The sequence below is a fragment of the Sordaria macrospora genome, chromosome 6 (assembly GCF_033870435.1).
Source record: "Sordaria macrospora chromosome 6, complete sequence".
Taxonomy (NCBI): domain Eukaryota; kingdom Fungi; phylum Ascomycota; class Sordariomycetes; order Sordariales; family Sordariaceae; genus Sordaria; species Sordaria macrospora.
The window spans coordinates 1534798-1557184 of record NC_089376.1 but is presented as its reverse complement, the minus strand read 5'-3'; the positions used below and the strand labels follow the sequence as shown (position 1 = coordinate 1557184).

General features: G+C 52.7%; 8 protein-coding genes across 8 annotated transcripts; 6 read left to right on the top strand and 2 right to left on the bottom strand.

The window, feature by feature from the left end:
* Window positions 1-692: 692 nt before the first annotated feature.
* Window positions 693-1793, top strand: SMAC4_06086 (uncharacterized protein; the record flags this gene model as incomplete). Its single annotated transcript, XM_003349343.2, has 1 exon — window positions 693-1793. Exon 1 carries the CDS (start codon window positions 858-860, stop codon window positions 1791-1793), a length of 936 nt encoding a protein of 311 aa, XP_003349391.1. The 5' UTR covers window positions 693-857.
* Window positions 1794-1958: 165 nt separating this feature from the next.
* Window positions 1959-5005, bottom strand: SMAC4_06085 (uncharacterized protein). Its single transcript, XM_003349342.2, has one exon. It carries the CDS (start codon window positions 4932-4934, stop codon window positions 2052-2054), a length of 2883 nt encoding a protein of 960 aa, XP_003349390.1. The 5' UTR covers window positions 4935-5005; the 3' UTR covers window positions 1959-2051.
* A 422-nt stretch (window positions 5006-5427) lies between these two features.
* On the bottom strand, window positions 5428-8130 carry SMAC4_06084 (uncharacterized protein; the record flags this gene model as incomplete). Its single annotated transcript, XM_003349341.2, has 1 exon — window positions 5428-8130. The coding sequence occupies one exon, from the start codon at window positions 8128-8130 to the stop codon at window positions 5896-5898; it is 2235 nt and encodes a 744-aa protein (XP_003349389.1). The 3' UTR covers window positions 5428-5895.
* Window positions 8131-9228: 1098 nt separating this feature from the next.
* Window positions 9229-11100, top strand: SMAC4_06083 (uncharacterized protein; the record flags this gene model as incomplete). The annotated part of the gene is made up of 1 exon (XM_003349340.1): window positions 9229-11100. The coding sequence occupies one exon, from the start codon at window positions 9229-9231 to the stop codon at window positions 11098-11100; it is 1872 nt and encodes a 623-aa protein (XP_003349388.1).
* Window positions 11101-11940: 840 nt separating this feature from the next.
* Window positions 11941-14349, top strand: SMAC4_06082 (uncharacterized protein). Its single transcript, XM_003349339.2, has 3 exons — window positions 11941-12344; window positions 12746-13663; window positions 13723-14349. Exons 1-3 carry the CDS (start codon window positions 12028-12030, stop codon window positions 14045-14047), a joined length of 1560 nt encoding a protein of 519 aa, XP_003349387.1. The 5' UTR covers window positions 11941-12027; the 3' UTR covers window positions 14048-14349.
* A 1673-nt stretch (window positions 14350-16022) lies between these two features.
* Window positions 16023-18636, top strand: SMAC4_06081 (uncharacterized protein; the record flags this gene model as incomplete). The annotated part of the gene is made up of 1 exon (XM_024655793.2): window positions 16023-18636. The coding sequence occupies exon 1, from the start codon at window positions 16396-16398 to the stop codon at window positions 18634-18636; it is 2241 nt and encodes a 746-aa protein (XP_024511623.1). The 5' UTR covers window positions 16023-16395.
* A 2091-nt stretch (window positions 18637-20727) lies between these two features.
* Window positions 20728-21469, top strand: SMAC4_06080 (uncharacterized protein; the record flags this gene model as incomplete). The annotated part of the gene is made up of 2 exons (XM_003349337.1): window positions 20728-20977; window positions 21132-21469. The coding sequence occupies 2 exons, from the start codon at window positions 20728-20730 to the stop codon at window positions 21467-21469; spliced, it is 588 nt and encodes a 195-aa protein (XP_003349385.1).
* Window positions 21470-21882: 413 nt separating this feature from the next.
* On the top strand, window positions 21883-22385 carry SMAC4_06079 (uncharacterized protein; the record flags this gene model as incomplete). The annotated part of the gene is made up of 1 exon (XM_003349336.2): window positions 21883-22385. One exon carries the CDS (start codon window positions 21883-21885, stop codon window positions 22291-22293), a length of 411 nt encoding a protein of 136 aa, XP_003349384.1. The 3' UTR covers window positions 22294-22385.
* Between the last annotated feature and the right edge of the window lie 2 nt (window positions 22386-22387).

The window sequence follows — 22387 nt, the reverse complement described above, 5'->3', positions numbered from 1 at the left end:
CAGGAACTCAGGGTAACCGGGAAGGAAGCTAGGTACATACCTATTCACAAGGATAAGCCAGACATGATAGGACGTCTGGTGGGCTCCAAGGAATCGTTTCCATAGACACTCACTAGTAACCCGGACTCCTCAGTATCTCTATTCCGATCACCAACTGTATCAACAGTACAACCCGCATTCGCATTGACCATCAACAATCCGCAATAAGAAATGCGCCTTCGCTGTCTTGTCCCGTTTTCCCGTTAGAGCGAAAGGCGAAGAAGCAGAGAGCCAGAGACGAGACGGGAATCTGAACAGCTGGGGACGGGAACCAATGACAGAAGCGGAAAGCCGCCCTGGTTGCCTGGAATTGGGAAATTGGCATTGTCAAAGGGAAGGAGAAACCAGGCTAACAGCAGCATCGACATCTTATTCAGGTTCCGAGCGAATGTGGCGCGTCAAGAGTCAAGACCGCACCAAAATGCCCTGTGAGGCCAGTAAAGCCAAGTTGACAACCCCTGTCATTGTCTTTGCTTGGTGAGCTTGGTTTCAGGGGGTGTGTGTGAATCAGGCCAAGACCCAAAAAGGTAACAACGCAATCTCGGGCGAGACGGGGGCGAGGACAACAGCATGATGGCGACCATCCTAAACAGAACTAACTGAACCAACATCAAGTCTAGTGGATATGATATGACATGACATCAAGGGAACTGTAAGTAAACCCCTTGCTACCTAACGTTCAAAGACAGTTGTTGATAAAATCCCATTGTTCCCTTTTCTCGTCCTTCCCGTGTCAACGGTTTTCCCAATCCCCACTGCACTATCATCTTCACTATCATCACCTCCTTTAACCAAAACAAACCGCGCCAATACCAACAATGCATCTCCGAACCTGCACCACCATCGCGGCGGTAACCACCACCGTCTCCGCGCTTGCTGCTCCTCCCCATGGCCACCAAGCAGTCGCGGTCATCGGCCCCGAAGTCACTCAACCCCCATCTATCCGTGCCTTCCGCCCTGAACCGCGTCCCAAAGTCGTCAACGCCGCCATCAAGAAACGCGACTCGGACGACGACGAGATTCCCGATGCCGATGACATCGACGTCCCATCCGATGGGACGGACGGCTACGGCTACCCGGCCTATCTCTCCACCTCTTTAAAGCCTCTGTACACCTCGTGCGCCCTGGCCTACGAATCGCTCATAACCTCGGCGCCCCAGCCGACTGGCAAGCTCGAAGACTGGATGGAGGACGCCCTCGACGACGACATGGCCTGGATGTCGGCAAGCACCTCTGACGACCCCTACAGGTACGCCTGCGGGACATTCAAGAACCCCCTGACGCCGCCGGCCAGCTTGGCCTCGAGCTACTCGGCCTTTACCTCGGCGACCGCCAGCTACCTGTCAGCCCGCCAGCCCGAGGTCACAAGCCTGGAGAAGGCGTGCTCGGCCGTTTATTACGATGTTGTGTTCTCCATGCTGATGCCGTATACCAACTACGAGCAGTGCACGAGCAGGTGGCAGCCTTATTATAGCGTTTATCATAGCTTGGCGTGCGAGGAGAATACCCACAATTGTGATGGGTTGACGGACGATTTGACGCCGAAGACGACGGGTGCGGGTGCGGGTAATGCGGGCGATGCGACGACGACGGCGGCGGCCGCTTCGAGTGCGACTGGTGCTAGTAGTGAAAGTGGTGGCGCCGCCGCTGGTGCCTCGTCGACTTCGGCTTCGGGGAATGCGGGCGCTCCTAAGCAGACTTTTGCTGCGGCTGCGGCGTTGGCTGGGTTTGTCGCTGCTGTTGCGGCGCTCTAGGTTTAGGGCAGAGGATATTGGATACCCTATTGGAAAGGCGGTGGGGGTATGAAAGGAGATTCATGGGTGGAGAGGACAGATCGAGAAGTTGCGGGCATCAGTTAAAGAGGTCTTCAAGGACGCCTTCTATACAGTGGCGGCTGGGAAAAGGAGCTTGAGCTAGAAAGAAACCGTAAAACATAGTCCGTAATGTCTCAATGATATATATGATGGTTCACACCTCACCTATTGCTCCCATCCCTGCCTTGCTGCCTTTCCTTAGTCAGTCTTTTGAAGCCCTCCCTTCTCGGTAGAGGTACCCGCAGCAGCGCTGCTTCGCTCGACTTCAACAACAACCTCTTCTTCCGGCTGGTGTTCCTGCTGCTGCTGCTGCGGGAGATCTCCCCAAAGCGAAAGCGCCTCCTCCCTCCTCAAAATCTTGGTCCTCCCCTTCGCCCTCTCCGCCAACACCCCCCTCGCTCTAATCCCCCTCTTCCTCGCCACCGCCGTGCCCATCTTCAGTCCCAACGGATCCTCCACAAACTCCACCGCCAACAACACGGCACTCACCACCACCAGCCCCATAACCACAAACAACCCGCTGACCTCCAACGCAATAAACACCGTGCTCCTGTACCGTATCACGGCCGCCACGCCTCCCACAATAATCCCCAGCAGCACTAACATGCCCGGCTGCCTCGCCACCGCCAGCGCGAAAGCGCTAAGCACAATCGGCCACAGGGCGTTCATGCTGTACCAGTACACCTGCGACACGTGCAGTGGCATTTTTGTCCAGTTTTTGACGGCGACGTTGACCATGGCCAGGTGCTCGGCGTCGCCGCCCCGGAAGGCGAGGCGGTACCATGCTATGAGGAAGGTGATGGTGTTGAGAGTGCGGGCGAACATGTGTTCTAGTGTTGCGAGGGCCCATACTAGATAACCGATTTTTAGGAGGTCTAGTTTGCGGGATTTCCATTTTGCTTCGTTTTTTGCCTTTTTCTTCTCGGCACTTGATTCTGCTGATGAGGAGGAGTCTGGGGAGTCTTCTGGGGGGGAATCTGAGTCGGAATCTGAATCCAAAAGATGCAAAGTCGTCATACCACCTGACTTGGCATGTAACTGCGCAGGATCGTCCGGGTCAGGAATCCCGTATATTGTGAGCGTGGCAATGGCCAGGCCGCCACAGAAATCCCAGGCCATTTTTTGGATGAAAGAAAAGGCGTACCACCACCAGGAAAACCCGAGGGCGTATTCTAGGAAGAAGGCCGGGTTGGTTCCTAGTGCTAGGCGCAGGTCTTCCATTGGTGTGTACCACATCCAGTTTCCTAGCCAGGGGACGAATATGGTGCGGATGTGGTTGAGCAGGATGGCTACGACAAAGTAGATGATCAGAGAGAAGTAGCCGCCGGGGAGCAAGAGAGCGAGTTTGATGAGAGGCCAGCGCTCGATGGCGCCGCCTGTGAAGGCGCCGGCGCCGAACTTGTCGAGGAAGGTCAGGATGCCGCCGGTGTTTTCGGCTGTGGTGTCCGCGCTGGGGTTGGCAGGGTCGGTGGAAGAGGGTTGAGGCTCTGGGGTAGAAGACCCGCGGAGTAGGCGGGAGATGCGAGAGGGTATGAAGCGTGTGAGGGTAGATCCTGCCCCGCCTGCACCTTGGAGGAGCTGGGGAAAAGTAGCAAAGGAGGTGGTGCGCTGGGAAAGGAAGCGCATGTCGTTGATGGTGTAGTAAGTTGCTTGTGAAGTAGTTGAACGTTTACGAAGACTCTTTGCTTTCTCAACAAAAACAACGGCGCGGAGGCGATAGGGGGAGATGCCGAGGGGATGCGATTTGGCTGCATTCGCTGCCAGCTGGGAATCCACTGACGCGTTCAGGGCCTTGCTTCCGCGGGAACTCTCCTTCGTCAACCGACTAAGAACCAACAAGGCAGTGTCGTAGTCAGGGTCGCTCGGTTCTTTGATGATCAACGGGTTGTAGGTGTTGCCGTCGGGCAGTTCCGACATGAAGGGGTAGCTGGCTATGCCTTCCATGAAGTTGGCGACGTTGATGAGGATGTCTAGCGGTAGCCAGCTGTCGTACTCCTTCAGGAGTTCCTCGTAGATGGGCTTCTGGGAGATGATCATGGCGAGGGAGCGCAGATCTCGAGCCACGTCCGCAAAGATGTAGATGAGTGCCGCTGTGAAGCCGTTTGTGTCGTCGTAAAACTGACGCATTTTCTTGGGGACATGGTCAATCCAGACGGTCTGTACCTTGGTGAGTTTCCTAGGAGGAGTCCCTAGTTTCATCGGCACGTATCCCTCGGGCCGTCGTTCAAATCCTTGTTGGGCTTGATGAAGGCGTGTGCACCAAGTAGAAGAGCTTCCTGTTGCCAATATGGATAGCAAATAGATGGGTCTCTCCAGTGCCTCCTGAGCTTGCTTGATAAGCGCTGTACATCGCACCCGTTCTTCAGTTGCAGGCGCGGGGACGGAAATAGGCCCCGTCAAGAAGTCGTTGAGCACCAGCAGGAAGACCAAGGTATCCGTGATGACGCCAACCATCATCATCTCCGCTATGGCACCTTCATCAGCATCAGCCAGATTCCACCTGGCCAAACTCCAGTGTCTGTTCCAGTGCTTCCAAGCGTAGAGAACGAGCGAGGACGTCGGGGCATTCTGATCAGTAGACTGGTCGTGAACATGGCCTAGCCGGAGAACAGACCGACTGCAGATGACGGCGCATTCTCCAGTAACAATCATGTTTGCCTGTTGGAAGTTGAAGCCCAGTCGCTGCACCGGCGCAGGTAAGTCTGAACTCCTCAGCTCAAACATGACCGTGGCCAGGTCGGGGTCGCTCAGGGCGACATAGGTCTTGGTCTGGTCCGGACGGCGAGGATCTGGGTGGAAAGATACCAGGCCTCCGAGCAAGCCAGTGAGTGAAGCGACGGCGGTTTCTACCTGGAGAGGAACGCCGTTGTTGACGAGTACATCGACCTGATCGCTGCCTCTGGTTGATTGCGTCTGTGATATCAGGAGGGCGAGCCAGAGTTCTCGGGACTGGAGGGGGCGCGCGGAGACGCAGAGCCAGCAGAGAGCTATGCGGGCGAGGATGAATAGGTCTTCATCCTGGATGGATTCGACCACGCGGCATATCTCCTGGTGAAGTCGAGTCTGCTTGTCGTTGTCCATAATCGGTGTGCTTTGGAGAAAGAAACGCGGAGGCGACGCTCGGGAAAGAACAACATGTAGAATCCGTTCTGGCCCTACAATGTGAGGTCTGCTGTGAAGTTGTGAACAGGATTGTCGTCTTTATAGACACAACCTGATCGAGATCATCTCCTCTTCGGATATCGGCTGCAGTTCAATGTGGCTTTGAGACCCAAAGAAGCGCTGGGTAAGGCATATTGAAACACAATCGGAGTTCAGCCGCTCACCGGAGCCAATGGTTCTTGTTGATGGTCACTGCACTGCTTGCGCCACAAAATCGATAGTGCGGGGGTGGGACAATCGATGTCTTCAGTGACGGAAGCCGTGGAAGGTGATGGTGACATCCCAGCTTGGCAGTACATGCCAAATGCGGTAAGTGTTCCGAGACTTCAACGTCCGCCGTTATCGTCGTTCAACGTCTTCTCAAATCAGGAAGGCAGAGCTGGAGTTCAGGAGAAAAGATTCGCAAATCAGTTGGAATGATTTAGGAAAAGATGATAGCGTAGATAAGTGTTAGGTAAAGAGGTGCGAGTGATTCAAGCGGGGAAAGCCCCAGATCCGTAGCCGAATGTTAGCCAACTCGAAAGGGCCTATTCATTCCTGAAAACAATCGCGAGAAACAAGAACATAAATAGCATGCTGCTCTCAAATTTCCTGATCGTCTACCGCGCTTTTTTGACTCTTGAATATCGCCCATTCATCACAGCGGTTGATTTTGCAACCGAGTGGCATCATCGTAAGTGCATCGGCCTCTTCCCAGAGCTCCAGGCCCTATCAGCCCTTTTCTCATATTCCAAATCATGCAGTCAAATGGTCGTTAAAATAATGTCCGTAAGTCATATCGTCGTAAATCATCATCCTGTGAACCGCGCCAGGCTTTTCCTCTCGCATATTCCATTCCGTAACCCGCCAAAGTCCCAGCCAACCTGATTGGTGAGTAGACTCAGGCAATGACGCCCATCTCCACCGTCTCCCCCAAATTTCCTTCTTTCTGACTCTCACCACTTTCCTTCCCTTTATCGAGGGGTTGTACTCTTCGAGGGATCTCTTTCACAAACGACCCAACCTTTCGTCCATTCCCATCTCCCAGTCCAACCATCTCGGCCCCCTCTTTTCCAACTGCTCCAAATCTGACCGTAGTCGCACCCAAGTCGCTCGGGAGGTAGGTCTTGGCTGCATCCGTTCCGGCCTGCTCACGCAGCCAATGTGTCTGGGAACTCTTGAGCAACTCGCAAGGTCCGGCAAGACGAAGGACGGGGATGGACTCGCGGGCGTGGATGTGGCTCAGGTAGAACGAGAGACAGACTATGAGAGTGACCAAAAGGAGAGGTAGGAGCAGGAGCAAGAGGGCACGCAACCGGGAGAGGAACTGGAGAGGATAAGTGGAGGTAAGAAGGGTGGTGTTGTCGGTGGATCCGGCTTGAGACGCGGTGGTGGACTGTAGTAAAGCACCGATGGAGAGGTGAATAAAGGACTCGATGCCGTCGATTGTCCAGGTGTTGCGCTGAGCGGCTTGACCGGTGTAGGCTACGGCGCGGTTGGTGGAGGTAGAGTTGGAGAACATTGGTTGGGCCCCTGATACGCTCGGAGCGGAGAGAATGGGGGCAATGGTAAACCAGAGGAGAAGCTCGTTAAGGGCAGTCGAGGGGTTGGAGGTGTTGGTGTGAAGGGTCTCGAGGGACGAGAGGGTCGGGAGTGTTGTGTTATCTGCGCGGCTTGATGGGTTACCAATGGTGAGGATGTCGTCTGTAGCCGAGATAATCACCTCGCAAGCTATAGCTGACACGCTCTTCATGGTGCCAAGCGTAAAGTTGGATTCCTTGCCGCCTTCGATGGTTCCGTTGAGAGCGGCAAAGACCAGGGTCGCTTTGGTTCGATGAGATGCCTCAAAGGTGAAGTTGTCGGCCCAACCCGTCAATTCGGGTTGCGGACGCACGTAAACCTCTGCTGGAGTACGTTTCTCACCTCTTAGAGAGCTGATATTGGCGCGAGTCCAGTTTGTGGGAAAGGCGTTCAACGGCTTCCCACTTCGGATAAGTTGTTCGACTGTCCTTGGGCTGCACGACACAGTTGTCTGTAACTTGACGGCCCGAGCAGAGAGGTTTCCCTTGGTGCCGAGCACCTCCCGATCAACATACCAATCCTGGTATTCTGGCAGAGGTTCCGAGGCTGGGTCCATAGCCCACGAGTTGTATGTGGTCAGGACGCCCATGTTGGCAAAGCTCGGTGCTTCGGTTTGCTGGAATGACTCTTCAAGTCCACCACCAGGCGTGTAGTTGCTCTTAAGTTCGACCTCTCTCGACATGGTTGTATAAGCCTGCCCAACCAACGGTATCCCAGCGAGCGGTGTTAAGACTGACGTTACCGCGCAAACGAGCATCACTCCCATGGCAACCGTCTTGGCTTCCATGAAGGCTCTCGGGGCAGCCAGGATAGAACCGCGTGTTGTTGCCAGGTACGCCTCCAGACCCCTCATTGTCATAGTCTGCTTGACCAGCAGCGGCCAAACCGCGGCTTCACATAGCGCGAGAGCTACATAGGCAAGCGCTCCCAGTCCAATGATGTAAACGAGAGTGATGACGCCCTGAATAGTCGGGAGGTGTTCGGTCGTCCATCGGTCAACCGTGCGACAATCTTCTGCCCAGTCTGGGCACTCCAGCGGTCGTTTGCTCGTCACAGTGGTAAATACTATGGCGACAATGACAAAGATGATACCCGTAATGAATGCTGCTGGAAGAGAGAGGTGTCTTCCCACAAACGCCCTCCATCCAAGTCGCCGTGGTTTCGAGCTTGTGTCATAAATGAAGTCGTGATGAGATGCGAGGCGATGAACCTCTCTGGGTGTCGGGGTTGCCATTGCCTCCTGGTCTGAATCTCCAGCCCGTTCTCTTTCTCGGTCGTTGTATAGGGTGCTACCGCCAGTATCTGTAGACGGCCGGTGGGGAATAGGAGCGGTGACAGGCTTGTAGCTGCTGTAACTGCTGCCGTTGTGGTGATGGTAAGGAACCTGACGATGGTGGCCGTGTGTATGTGATGAGAGTGGCAATGAGAGGTCTGAGTTGAACTCCTCCTTGAAGATTGACTGGTGTGAGCGGTTGGAGCGTTGTGTGCGAGTGCGGAACAGCGAAGCAGGGCGCGAAGGCTCAGCCGCGGAGCCTGAAGATTCCAGTCCAAACATGAAGGCCTGCGGGTGTTTTATGTTGCTTCAGAGAGCATTGGGTGGTGATTTTGCTGATATGTCTTTGGATGAAGACTGAAGAAAGACTCGAAAGGATTGGGCTCGCAAGGAGTGGTCGTCTCGAGTTACACCGTCCAGGCGCTTTCGAGCTTTTATTTTCGTCAGTCAACCACAGGCAAGCGGGAAGGGAGAAGAGGAAGAAGCAGACGGCAACGAGAGGTCAAGGACACGACCAAGCAAGAAAGCCAGAAGGCTTGGACGGAGTCATTCTAAAACTCACATTTTCTGCCATCAGCCGTCGTCCATCGAATTGATTCTCTTGAAGCCCAAAGGTAAAACTTCCAGACCCTGCATGCACAAGGATGAGTTGTTGGCCCTATGCAGACGCTCCATCGCTGCGATACGTGGCGGGTAGCTGTACCAATCGACAGGGGATTCGGCATCTTTCTTGACCAGTCATTTCAGCCAAAGAGTTGTCAATCGGGACAGCTCCACGTCCAAATCAGTCGAATCAGGTCGTCGTGATGGATCCTCGCTCGCCCCTACAGAAGGGGACTGTCGGTTGTTTTCGGTGTTTGCTCACGAGAATTGACGCGAGTGTTTTTTTGGGAGAAAGAGAAAGGAAGATCAATTGACGTTGAAAGTGGACCGAGGAGACAGCTGTCGCCGTGGTATCCGTGCATACCTTGACATACAGAAAATAGCAGTTTGGGTGGCCATTTCGGACCCTTTTATTGTAATGCAGATCACCACAGCAACACGCACACAGTCCACACGGTATTTATTCCATCTCTTGGCGGGCCTTCCTTTCCACTTCCTCCTCCTCCTGTTCCTCAACCACCACTCACTTTCAACTCCAACATCCGTCTTTGCGCACTCCAACTGCAAAACGCCTTCGCTTTCTGAGCTTTCAATCATCGCCCAATACTCAAAAGTCCAAGCAGTCTACGGTTTGGTTCTTCAACTCACTCTCATTTCGTCAACGACTTCATCAAAGTTTGGATGAACGCGCGCCCCTCTACACTTATCGTTTGTCAACCTCAGTCTCTTAAACTCACCATCACAGCTACATCAAGGACGAAGCAGCACTACGCAGACATGTCAACCCCTCAGGACTCACAAGCGACGAAGGATGCGCAGGACACTGTGTTGTCACAGAGCATCGCCAATCTTTCCAACAGCGCAAACGCTCTTGCGGAACTTCTCACTCGCGTGGGCAACAGGATCGCAGAAACCGGTCAAGTTGATGAGACTCTGACGATCTGCTTGGTTTATCTGGACAATCTCAATGGCCAGTTCATCAGCCATGTCGCAAGTGCACAGGAGATTGCCAGCCAGAGGCAAGTCACCAAGTCGGTGATTGAAGAGGTGTCAAAGAAGTTGGAGCAGATCCAAGAGATGCTGGAGCACAGCTCAAAAGATACGATGGAGCAGATCAGGGAGCAGGTCAAGGAGCAGATCAAGCAGCAGATGGAGCTAACCTCAAAGACGATGTCGGATGACTCCAAGAAGATGTCAGACAAATGCGTCCAGGCACTGGCTCTTACTGGACAATCCATGGTTGAACAGGTCGAGAAACTGCAGCACACCTCAGAAGAGATGCAGAAAAATTCGAAGAAGATGACCGAGAAGATGACCAAGGAGTTCAACAAGGTGGCCAATGATGCTAACAGGACCATTGATAATGCTACGATCGACCTGAGAGATCAGATCAGTAGCCTGGAGTACAGTACCGACGACGTTGACAAGAAAATACAACGCTCTGTCCTGCTGCTGGAGGACTGCCAGGAGGTGCTAACCCAATGCAAGGATTTCAAAGAGACCGCGGCTCAGGCAAAGGAGGTGATGGTACTGACGATGGAAGAGCTCAAGCTCGCAAAGGAAGACATGCAGCGCGAGCGACTGATGTTCCAAGACCAGCATGACCATCTCGAGAAAAAGATTGTCGAAATGGCTCGTCACATGGAGGGCAGAGATGCCGAAAACAAGGGTCTCAAGGCTCTTTACAGCAAGCTCAGCTCACATGCACTTCGCAGTGTCCAGAACGCGACCAACTTCCGCGACGCCCAGTACAAGTTCCTCGTCGACGGGTTCGCCAGATTCGAGCAGAAGATCGCCTTCATCACTCGTCACATCGGCGACAACACCACCGGCACAATCTCCGGAAAGCCCTCAAGCGCCCTCCCCACCGCCGCCAACGACGCAACCAAGGCCGCCGCCGATAAGGCCAGCAAGAACAGCCCCAACAAGCCCAAGACGGAGGAGGAAAAGATCGCCGAGCTACAAAAGACCATCAATAACCTCAACTACGAGCGCGATGTCCTCACCGGCAACACCAAGCTCCTCGAGCTCCGCCTCGCCAAGTTCGAGCAGGAAGCCCAAGCCCAAGCCGCCCTGGCTGCCCAAGCGTCTCCTGTCCTCGGACCAGAGCCCGACACGCCCTGCCCAAAGACGCTCAAGTCTCACAAGTCCAAGCGGTCGCTCGCCGAGATGCCTCAGCTCACCCTCTCCATTCCCACCTCCAACTCCGACTCCAAGGCCAGCCTCGACACCACCACAATTATCGACCCGCGCCCCTCCATATCCGTCGAGTCCCTCGTCCAGCCTGACCTCTGGGAGCGCCTCCTCGCCCCCTCCCTGCTTTCCGACGAACACAAGCGTCGCTTACGACTGATCAAGCCGCAAGTAACGGGCGGTTTGCGTCTCGAGGACTTGTTCCTGCGCGTGGCCAGCGTTATCGCGCACGATTACTCGTGGGAGAAGTTTGACGAGTTTATGAAGGTAGGGGACATTAGCCAGTGGTACTGCGTCCACGACCTTGTCGGGCACGAGTGGAAAAGCAGGGAGAGCTGCGCCATTTCGTGGGATCACAGCTGTGAGGGAGAAAAGGGGAAGGAGGGTGGATGTTTGAAGGTTAAACGCACTGGGGTTGATTATGGGAAGGTTATGTTTGGGTATCATGCTGCCTGAGCATGGCCTTCCTGGCGGCGCCCGACTGGGGAGGCGGTGGCCTGGTGGTACCAGACCAGGGCAGCGGTGGGTGGTTTGGGGGAGGTGGGTGAGTGGAGGGTCGATTCATCTTCGGACTCGTTCGTGCTTTCGAAAAGATGCCTTGTCAGTATTACTCAAGAAGTGCGCCGTCTGGTAAGGCCCCCATTCAATAGGTCTCTCTTACGACCATAGTACGAACGTGCTAGGCAAGCCGCATTATTTGAGCACTTGACGGTAGTTGTTGAGTTCCTATTTCATTCCCCAATGGATATCTTTTCTTGCAGCGATTGACGAACGGGAGATCAGAAATACATTCAACAAGCAAAATGATCAAGTAGTGTGTGTAGGTATACTAGTTGCTGGATGGATGAACGTGGAATCATTATAACTAAGATCTAGAGCTAGTCAACAAAGCAGACAGAGGTGGGGAGGGAGAGCGTGCAAAAAAAGGGAAAGAAAAAAAGAGAAAAAAAAGCCCAAGGGAATCGCCCGAACGCCCTCACGAAAATTTGAACGGACCACTTCCTCGGACAGTGACTGGCAAAGACTCGCTAAACAGATGAGGCATCCCAACATTTCACAGCTGAGCCAAAGTACCGGACTCTTGCCGACTGTATCTGCCAGATGTAGACCTTAGGTACCACGGAGTCTGTGCCCGGCTGTCAGATGTATAAACGCAGCAGGAGCGAGGAGCGGGGCCGGCCCATGAATTCCGTCTCCCTTCACTTGCGACCTACGAACTGAAGTCAGCGCACAAATTTCGCTCCAGATTTAATACGGAGGTGGGACGCAATCGCAAGGTTGAACTTTTCTCATCCTCCTCCCTCGCACCTCACCCTATCCCGCTATTTCGACAAGCACCGTCCACGCCCCTTGACAACCGCAGTCGACAAGCTCAAGACTGCGATGGATGCAAATTCATTTCTATCGCCGGTGTCTGCGTTGGACCACCACGTCGTGGATAACATGTTCAACGAGCTGGTGGCGATGGGCCCCGTAGACGGACACTCATCAATGGCGACGTATACCAGCGTCTTGCAATCGCCAAAGCCCCACGATGAGCTTAACCGCCACTGGTTCGTCGACTTCAAGATTGCGGTAACCCACTTCGGTGTGAAACTGCCAGACCCTCTCCAATCCCCCGTTGGCGACGGTGTAACCCTTGCGCAGGCCACTGCCGCAAGCAAGATCCACGAAGGCTACCTCGAGGGGGAGGGATTCAAGTATGTGATGACGAGATTTTATAATCTCGGATTGAATCGCGTGTCGACTGCATCGCATCGCTATGCCATGGACTTCTGCTTATGGATGAGAGGCAAGTTTGTCACGAGCCCCCACTCGCTCAGAGGCTATTCACACACGCGATCTCCTTGGATCAACACTCCCCCATTTTTACATGTACGCTTTGTCCTTTATCGATCTATTCTAACCAAGTTACCTTTATAGGGTATGCCCTCGGTGCTGGTGATTTTGGCAACAAATTTCATTACTCCAAGCCGTCAGCGCACATTGGGCCCTTCTCTACCGAGTACGAGATTTTCTACCATGCCAAACACGCAGAAACATCTCGTGAGAGCCAGATTTCTAACGAAATTGTCCCACCCGGTGACATGTCTGTTCCAAGTGCACCGGGCGGGCCCCATTTTGTCGATGCCACGAGCACCAACATTGGCCAACCGTCGAGAGAGGAGAATGAGCGTCCAAACTCCGACATCGCTGCAACGGAGGAGGCGCATCCAATGTTGACGGCACAGCCAATTCTTGGATTGGACATATGGAGCCTCGACGCTACTATCACAAACGTGAAAAACGCCGGCCTCGACGAGCCGTTGAAAGAGGAAAGAGGGCCGGCTCCTCTCAGACTTCCTACACACCCAGCCTCAACTGTTGAACCAGACCGTGCCGTACGCGGGACCAGCCGTGGTAGGAACATCAAAAGGAATGGTGTCGGCGCTACTGTTACGATCGCTAATATTGGCCAGCTGTCGAGAGTTCAACAAGGCCAGGCTTCAACGAAGCGTAGCCTCGACACAACCGACGTCAGAAAGTTGGCCCCGCAATCAAAAAAGCAACAGCAAGGTTTCCTTTTGAGAGTTCCGACATCCGTGCTTGAGGAGGAGTATCTACCCTCCCAGGCAAGACAACAGTCCCAGACCCCGACTGTAGCTCCTGTACCGCAAACCCCCGCCCAAGCCAAAACGAGACCCGAGTTTGTTGACAAATTTTGCGGCAACAAGGACTGTGGAAAGCCCGGCCACGAGCTGGCCGACTGCTTTGGGCCGCCGTCCAATATGGGCGATATTGATGGCTGCCCTTTCTGCAACACCCAAGAGCACGTACTCGACAATTGCCCGCTTCTCCCTACCGTTACAAAGGATCAACTCTTTGACGTCTTGGTCACGCGCCGGGCAAACCTACCGCTGATCCGGACTGCCATCTCCTTTCTCAACCTGGCAGCTTTCACCAAGAAGCTTGATCTGCTAGCCAAGACCATGCCACTTCAGAGACGCACGGCCAGATGGGCCTACACCGAGCTTAAGCCGTGGAAAACCCGTGACCGATCGAAGCTCTCCCGCGACCCGAGTTCCCATCGGACCCCAGAATTCTCATGGGAAAGCTGTACGAGAACTGGGAGACACTCGTCAGCGGCACTACGAGACTTGACAGGGACATCAAGTCTGTACCGGATAGTATAACCGTCTTCAAAAGGAGATGGACGCATGAGCTGGTGCCGTATAACCCGGTTTATTTTGCCGCTGGGATCAACTGCCAATATGGGCCCAAGGAAGACTTAACCATTGTCCAAGAAAGACACCGAGATATGGTTCAGGAGCGCCTCTTTTGTTTCCTGAAGGAGCGTTATGAGGCCCAGCCCAGCAACAGCAGCGAGAAGGAGGGCGTTCGGGAGCAGGAGAAGGGGAAGTAAAGGAAAAGTGGTGCTGATTACGGTGGACATTTGTCTACTAGTGGTGAACTGCCGGGTGGAATCAGCATTGATGCCAGACTTGATGGATTGTAGCTATCTTCCGATGAGGATGCTAAGAGAGAGGGATGTTGATTGACGACGGAGGTCAACCAAGCATCCTCCTAGCCGCAGCGATGCTGCAGAAGGCCGCCTGCCAGTGCCTGCGCTTGATGCGTGCTCAACAACATACCGGTACAGGGTATCTTCCAGTTCATGCGTGCTTCCTGCGTCAGTACCTAGTTGTGGACTGTTAGCGAAAGCCAGCTCGTTCAGCAGAGGGAGCAAGGGGGAGTAGCAGGAAAATCCTGCTGAGGTCATGAACCAACTGTATATTAGTGTACTGATAAACTGTAGATTAGATATTTCTACGATACTATCCCTATAATCGTGTCCCGTTTTCAATGAGTTTCTTTCCATGTGTAGCAAAGGCGTTCATCGGCCTCGAGAAGGCCGTTGAAGTGCATAGAAATTCTTTTTTTCCAAAATCGGAGAATCTCAAAAACATATGATGAGACATGTGAAAGATATGGTGAGACGCTTGTCAGATAAGGTTACACCCCTTTTTCGTCGTATGAAACACATAAGGAATGAAAGAAAAAGAAAAATCGAAGGTTACCTAAGAGAAGCTTCAAGTGCGGGATGTGGGAAATCCCCAGGACCATACATAGAGATCAATTATGTGTTCGTTGACGATGGTTGGAGTTTGTTTGCCGGTTACGATTCGTACATGCCACGTTACCCGATTAAAGACAAGGACAAAATTAAAAAGATGGATACCAGAGGAAAGGACAGCAAAGGTAGATGGGATAAAGGCTGCAGAAGGCATGTGAATAGGTAAGTAGCGGTAGAGGCAGGGAAGGTCGGAATAAGTGGGAGAATACACTTGACTCTTACACATACACTTCCGGTATCTTCATAACATGCAGCTACCTATCTTTCTACCAACATCTAACTTTTTTTCTATGCCAAAAATTTACATCATTTCAGTTCTTCGAACGCTTTCATTCCATCTACCCATCACCTTTTCTCTGGTGTAACACCGTGAAAGAACGCCACAACCCTTTGACCCATGGGACAAGACTTTTGTTTTCTAGACGCGTTCCGGCTCCCAAGGCAATGATCTAATTCAAAGGCTCTCTACGTCATAAGATACCAAACAAGCTGTCTTAGTCCTCAAAATTCTCGTCACCGCTGTGACTGTCTTCCCGAACAAACTTGTGGTATAAACATGCATCCCACCGCATGGATACACCTCGTCGCCCACAATCTTAAGGTAACGACCCTAAACTTATCCCTCGGACTCGGCGACGCCAAACTCCTATGGAGAATTGATCTCTTTAGCTCTTTTTTCCTGAGATCCTCCTAATCCCAGAAATCAACCTCAACTGTGATCGCCTTGTCAATATACTCATCAACCCTATGCTGAATTTGCTCCTTCCACTTTCGTTTCTCTTGTGTAACCGAACTGAGTACTATTGGAGACGGTTGTTTAGGGTCAGTTCCTTGCCTCATTGCCAGCGGTGTTCTTCATTCATTGCCCGTGGATTTTACTCGCAGTGTGTGTCCTTCTGTGGCAATGCACTTCATCTTTTTGCCGCCGCTACAATTGAGGAACACAAAGACTGATGCGAGTCGGAATGAATGATGAATGGTCTAAAGTTCGAGGAGCGTTGATATCAATATTACCTTGATCATTCAGGAGGGGATGGTGCAAACAAGGCGTGGAATTAACCAAGAATATTTCATATAAGATGAAAAAAAAGGGCAAAAAGTTTGTCAAATCTGCGCGGAGCACGATTTGAACCGTTGCTACTAAGGTGGTGATGAGCCATCGGAGGTAGCGACCCATCTAACGACTTCACCACAGCCCCACGGTAATGTGATGAAAGTAGGCCTCAAACACAGACCTTAAGTACCCGGGGGTCGGTACCGGTAGCTGCCAAACGAGCTTGGAGCTGGACCCGGCATCCATACGGCATACCATTCACCTGGGACGAGGCTCAAACCCTTAGGTTCCCTCTGGTTCTCCACCCCTCAACGGGAAGCAGCGCACAACTTTCGAGTTTTCGTTGGATACGCGGGGTGTAATTCTGAAGTGGAAAGCGTTTTACTTCCTCCTTTGTACCTGTCTTCCTACCATTCCAACATCCGACCCTACACTCCTCCTCCCGCACACCTCGCTTCTTGTTTTTCCGCATCCACGTTTTGCGCTCCTCCTCCTCATCCTCCTCAAACATATCAATCTCGGTGCGACAACGCGATCTGAGCAGATATCGAAGCCGCTGTTACCCAACTAAGCATCACTCAAGATGGATCCGGGCTTGCTTCTAGCGCCGCTTGATGCGCTGGACCATCCCGTCATGAAGCTGCTGATGCAGCAACTGGCGAAGGATGGATACTCAGAGCTACAGAGACGGGAAACACCAACGTACACCAGCGTTGTAACCACGAACACGCACAACGATGAGAGGTACCGAAACTGGGTTGTGGCTCGCAAGATTGCCAGCATCCACCTGGATGTCAGTCAGCTCCCAGACCCTATGGAAGAGCTTCTTCTGGAACCCTCGGAGTGGGCAATCGTGACCACCGAGCAATATGCAGCAGCCGCCAAAGTCCGAGAATGGTGGCTAGAAGGATCACAGGCTGTCATGATGAGGCTTTTTAACCTTGGCTTGAGTCGTCTGTCAACTGCGGCGCACCTGTATGCACTAGATTTCCTATTGTGGATGCGAGGTAAGTTTGTTGCAGTTCCCCAATACAATCCTTCCTGGTTGGCCCATTCTTACCAAGCTACTACCTCTGCAGGCTATGCCATCCCAAGCGGTGACTTTAGCCCGGTCGGATTCTACTTCACCAAGCCGTCAGCGCATGTCGGGCCTTTCTCTTCCGAGTATGACAATTTCTTCGCAGAAAGATTTCGCGAGAGAATCATGGCCGGCCATCTGGCCATACCCAGCAACACGCCTTCCCCGATCTCCCCAGGTGGGCCCCAGCAAGTTGCCAACACCAGCACCAATACCGAGGCACCAGTGAGAGACAAATTTCAGCGAGTTCAGTCCAAGGCTCCTCCCACAACGTCGACAGCCCCAGAAAGGCGTGGCCCAAACAGGACCAACCTTGACGCTGCTATTCAGAGATCGAGCGCTGAGATTGATCAACCGTCGGGTCAATTGAGAAGCGTGGAGGAAGCCACGCCAGCCCCTGTCATAACCTCCGTGACAGAGGCACGTCCATCATGGACAGCTAAGCTTGAGCCAAGCAGTAGTTTCAACTCGCCTATTCTCAGGAGGGGTGACATCAATCAACCGCCCAGATGGGAAACCATGCTGGTTCCTCCCGCGACCTCTAGTACAGAGACCCCTCTTACCTCGACAGTTAGGCCAAGCAGTGGTTTGGATATGCCTGACCTCAAGAGCGACGAGAACCAACCCCCGAAGCAGAAAGCTAGATCCGCTCCTCCCGTGGCATGTGCGACAGAGGCAAACTCGACTTCGAGCGCAGGATCAAACCGTGATGGCAACCCATACCTCATTAGCGCCGGTATCAACCAGTCGATGAGAGGAGGGGGTGATGCAGGTCGTCCAGACATTGGTGCGACCGCAGAGGCGTACCCAAAATCGACATCTCAGCCAAGCCGTGGTGTCAACAAGCGTACCCGCAACGAGTCTGACGCTATTGCGGAGGTTCCGCCGCCCAAGAGGTCACAGCAAGGGCTCCCGCTGAGGACGCTGGCCAGCATGGGTTTCCTTGGTCGCCACGAGGTTTATCAACCTTTTGGCACAGAACAACAGTTGCAGGCCTCGACTGTACCTCAAAACACAACCCAAGCCATAGTTCTTACTGGGGCTGCTGCTACGCATTGTGGCAACACACAATGCAATAGTCCGCATCATAAATTGGTGGACTGCTTTGGGCCAGTGTCCGCCAGCGGCTTCCTTGAAGGGTGCCCCTTCCACAATACCCAACTTCATGATATCGACGCATGCGGGTACCTCTCCCAAGGCCAGCTGACAAGGGAGGAGCTGTTTAACGTCTTAGTAACAAGGCGGGCTAATCTGCCGCCATTCAAAACGGCCATTTCAATTCTCGCCTTGGCAGCTACTATGGGAAGGCTCGACAGACTTGCCGATACCATGCCGCTCGATCGACGCACAGTCACAAGTAGGTACGCGCAGATGCGGTTGTGGGTAAACCCCAACCGGACCAGGCTGTTCAGGGACCCCCGTTTTCCATCAGATCCCCTGGCCCTCATGGAAACTTTGTACCGGTCTTGGCAATTCGTTGTACAAGGCTTGACGCGCCAGGATCATTTCAGCGGTGGTTTCGCTGTGCCCGACAACTTTGCTGTCTTTCGGACTGCCTGGGTTAGTGAGCTTGTACCGTATAGCAAGGCCTTTGAGACGGTCCGTGTTCGTGGTCGGGGAGTCTACCCATTCATACCCAAGCCCGACTTGTTAGTTCTCCAGAAGCAGCACCGCGAGATGGCCAAGGAGAGCCTGTTGGAGTTTCAGCTTGCGCGGCTTCGGAGCCAAAGAGAAGGCCGAAACTAAAAGCGCATAGACGAAACAGCTGGCTACCGCAGATGCGTGGACATTTTTACGGAGAATGCCGGGCTTGGTAACGACAGCTCACGTTTTGAGAGTACCCTGAAGGCCGTGTTTGTTCTGGAAGTAGTGCAGTAACAGAAGCTCTTATATCCTTCACCGAAGGCGTCAATTCCGACAAAAGAATACTTCTGTTACTGTGCTACTGCCAGAACAAACACGCCCTCAACGGGTAGTTGAAGTCATTGCGTGTTTGGGGTGGACAGCCTTGGTACCAAAGTCGAGAAAGACGGCTCGACTAGTACCATGGGAATAATTGGCGAACAACATCATGTTGAGTACTTGTACGGATAGTAATTACTAATTTTAGAATGGACTAGAACCGAGGGTGTGTGGGTTGGTCTTTGGCACGCAACATCCAGCAAAGAGAGTGGGTGTTACGACAAAACGACCAGCCCAGCTCACATCCTCGGTTAAGGCGGAAGAAAGCATACTGCTACAAACATGAGTCGGGGTTTGGGCGAAAGGCCTCCGGCGCTCAAGGGAAGAGCGGGGGTCTCCCAACGTGGCGCTGGAGTGGCACGGAGGAAAACACAACACAACGTTACGAAGGAGATAACCGTCTCTATATAGACAGAAAGGTGTTAGACCCTTCCGCATACTAGGGAAATGTTGGAAATAAATGTAATTTTAGACCTCACTCCCCTTGATTTTGCTATTGGGTCCTTGTAAAAACTGTCACAGGTCAAACCTAGTCATCATTATCATAGTGGCTCTGGCGATGTAGTGCGTACATTAAATCAGACAGAACTAAGTTCCATCTTCTACAATGTTGTTGCGGTCACAGACCTTGCACGCCGTATGTGGTCTCTGATAGAAACGGCGTGTTTGCAGATCTTTGTTGGAAGCATACCTCTACTGCTACTTCGACGTTCGGATGTTAATTGAGTCTCTTGTGAGCTTTGGGAACGTAAAAAGGTTATTTTTGTTGTCGTCTACATACTAAAGTGATTTCAGGACAAAATAATGCGTTATCGGGAAGATACCATCGTGCAGGAAAATATAATTAAAAGTTTTGCAGGATTTGCTTCGTTGTTTCTGTAGGTAGTTTCTTCCCTTGTTTTTCATTCGTTTTATATGTTCTTTCTTTTCTTTGGAGAGCTCGATGGGACCGGTGAGCGTATTTTGAACTTTGTACAAAAAAAATCGAAGTGGAAGTGTTGGACTTGTCTGCATGGCTAGGTAGGTACTTGGTAACGTGCCTTAACTTCTGACATGTGAAAGACTCTTCAAACGCGCGACATAAATATCTCCAAAGAAAGTTACCAAAGTGCCGGGCACGCATCACTCGACGGTAACTTGGCTATTAAGTTCACATTTCCTTTACCCAAGGGTTACCGTGACCGTTCCCAGCCTGCAGCGATTGGAGTCAAGGAAGAGGAGACGAATAATACAAGCAGTAGGCCAATGAACCAGAAGGCAGAAGTGCAGACATACTACCTAATTAATGGATGGATGGGCGAAGGCAGAAGGTTGCGTACGGGGCGTAGTCGAAAAAATTGAGAGGGTAAAAAAAGGGGGCAAAGAGTGACAAAAACGTTGTTCGAAGCGATCAAGGCTGGGTTCGAGCGTGCCGCTGCTACTAAAGAGGGATTGAAGTCAGACGGAAGGTAACTACTCTTTCGCCAACTGCGTCACACACCCCACGGTTGTTTGGTGACTGTAGCTCCCAAACACCGTCCTTAAGTACCACGGTGTCGGTCCCGGGTAGCTATCAGATTTGATATTGGCTCATCCTCAATGTGTACTGGCACCCATAGTAGGTACGGCATACCATTCACTTCATGGGGCGAGGGGCAAACCCTTCCCTCTGGTTCTCCGTAGGCGGGGTACAATTGCAAAGCTTTGAATTAGTCCTCTTCTTCCTTCGCACCTACTGCGCCTACTGTGCACTCTCCTCCAATCTCAACCCTCAACCTGATCCTCATCGTACCTTTCCAAACTTCAACGTCTTCACCCCACCTCCTCATCTCTCTCTTTCATGGCAAGAACCGCCCACACCCTTCGCCGACACTCCCCGACAAGCCCAAGACTGGCATGAATCCAAACTCGGTTCCAGCGCCACTGTCGGAGTTGGACGACCGCGACATGGACAGCATCATCAATGAGCTGGTGGTGATAGCCCACCCAGACGCGCACTCATCGACAAGCCCGACATATACAAGTGTCCATGAGTGCTACCTTGAGGTGTCCAAGGACGTCATGATGAGATTTTACAATCTCGGGCTGAGTCGCGTGTCGACTGCGGCGCATCTCTATGCGCTGGAGTACAGGTTGTGGAAGCGAGGTAAGTTTATCGCAACTCCCCCACATCGTTTCGGAAGCTACATGCATGGCTACAGTACCTAACACGTGCGGTCCTGTTCGCACAACACTCCTCTCCTTAACTATTTACTTCTTTCTTCTTTTTTTGCCATCTTCCAATCAAGCTCTCCTTGCAGGTCACTCTCCCGGCTCTGGTGACCCTGGCGACCCTGGCGACAAATTCCCTTTCGCTAAACCGTTGACTCATGTTGCTCATGAGCCTTTCTCCAGCGAGTATGATGTGTTCTACCGTGCCAAACAGGCAGAAGAATCGCACGAGAAACCCAACCTCGCAATCGCCGATGTCAACCAGCCGCTGAGAGATGGCGCTGATCAAGAGTGTCCGGACATCGGTGCGACAGAAGAGGTGCACCAAACATCGGCAGCTCAGCCAAACCAAAGTGTCAACAAGCGGGGCCTCGACGTAGCCGACACTATGGTCCTAGCTCCACAACCCAAAAGGTCGCAGACATGAGGACTTCCTTTGAGGACGCTGGGCAGTATGAGCCCGACTGGCGGTAACGACGACACCTCGACTGTAGCTACTCATACACGCTACCAGTCATACGGCTCTGAAACCTCACATCAAGACCTGAGAGGTCCCGGGCCTGCTGCCAGGCGTTGCGCCAATAGACGCTGTAGAAGCGCTTACCACGAATTAGTCGACTGCCTCGGCCCACCGTCTAAAGTCGGCGACATGGAAGGCTGTCCTTTATGCAACACGCGGGACCACGAGCTTGACACCTGTCTCCGTCTCCCCGGGGTTTCCAGAGATACGTTATTCAACGTCCTGGTCACACGCCGAGCCAACTTGCCGCCCATTCGAACCGTAAGCCCAATCTATCGTTGGCAGTAGAATGCGGAAAGATCGAGGCACTGATCGAGACCATGCCGCTGCTCAAGCGCACAGTCAAACACATCTACTATCTCGCCAGGGCGTGGGAGCGTCCTGACCGTCGACTCCTCCGAGACCCCAGTCTCCCATCATCAGACGTCGAGAAGCTTTTGGGCACGCTGTGCGGCAACTGGGATCATTTTGTGGGCAGCACTACGCACATCTTTAGCAAGGCCAGTCAGGTCCCCAAGGGCTTGACGGTGTTTAAACGGAAATGGATCGGCAAGCTTGTGCCGTATAAGAAAGCTTACGTGGAGGCGGGAGTTTATGCCCCCAGTGGGGGATGGTATACGTTGGGTCAGGAAACGGAATGGAAGTCCGCTCAAAGCATGCACCGAAACATCGTTGAGGGGTCACGTATTATGGCTTTGCAGAGGAAGCAATCTTCAACCCAGCATCCATAAGATCGAGAGCATGATGTCAGGAACGACGTATCGAGTACTTGTACGTTAATGTAATTGCTAATTTAAGAGTGGACTAAAAGGAAAGAGGGCACAT

Excerpts from the sequence above, each read along its gene's own strand:
- SMAC4_06085 (XM_003349342.2), bottom strand. The coding sequence starts at position 4,934 with ATGGACAACGACAAGCAGACTCGACTTCACCAGGAGATATGCCGCGTG.
- SMAC4_06082 (XM_003349339.2), top strand. The coding sequence starts at position 12,028 with ATGGATGCAAATTCATTTCTATCGCCGGTGTCTGCGTTGGACCACCAC. Across the intron at positions 12,345-12,745 it reads CTCGAGGGGGAGGGATTCAA|TGCACCGGGCGGGCCCCATT; the intron begins GTATGTGATGAC and ends GTCTGTTCCAAG. Across the intron at positions 13,664-13,722 it reads GCCTACACCGAGCTTAAGCC|AATTCTCATGGGAAAGCTGT; the intron begins GTGGAAAACCCG and ends ATCGGACCCCAG.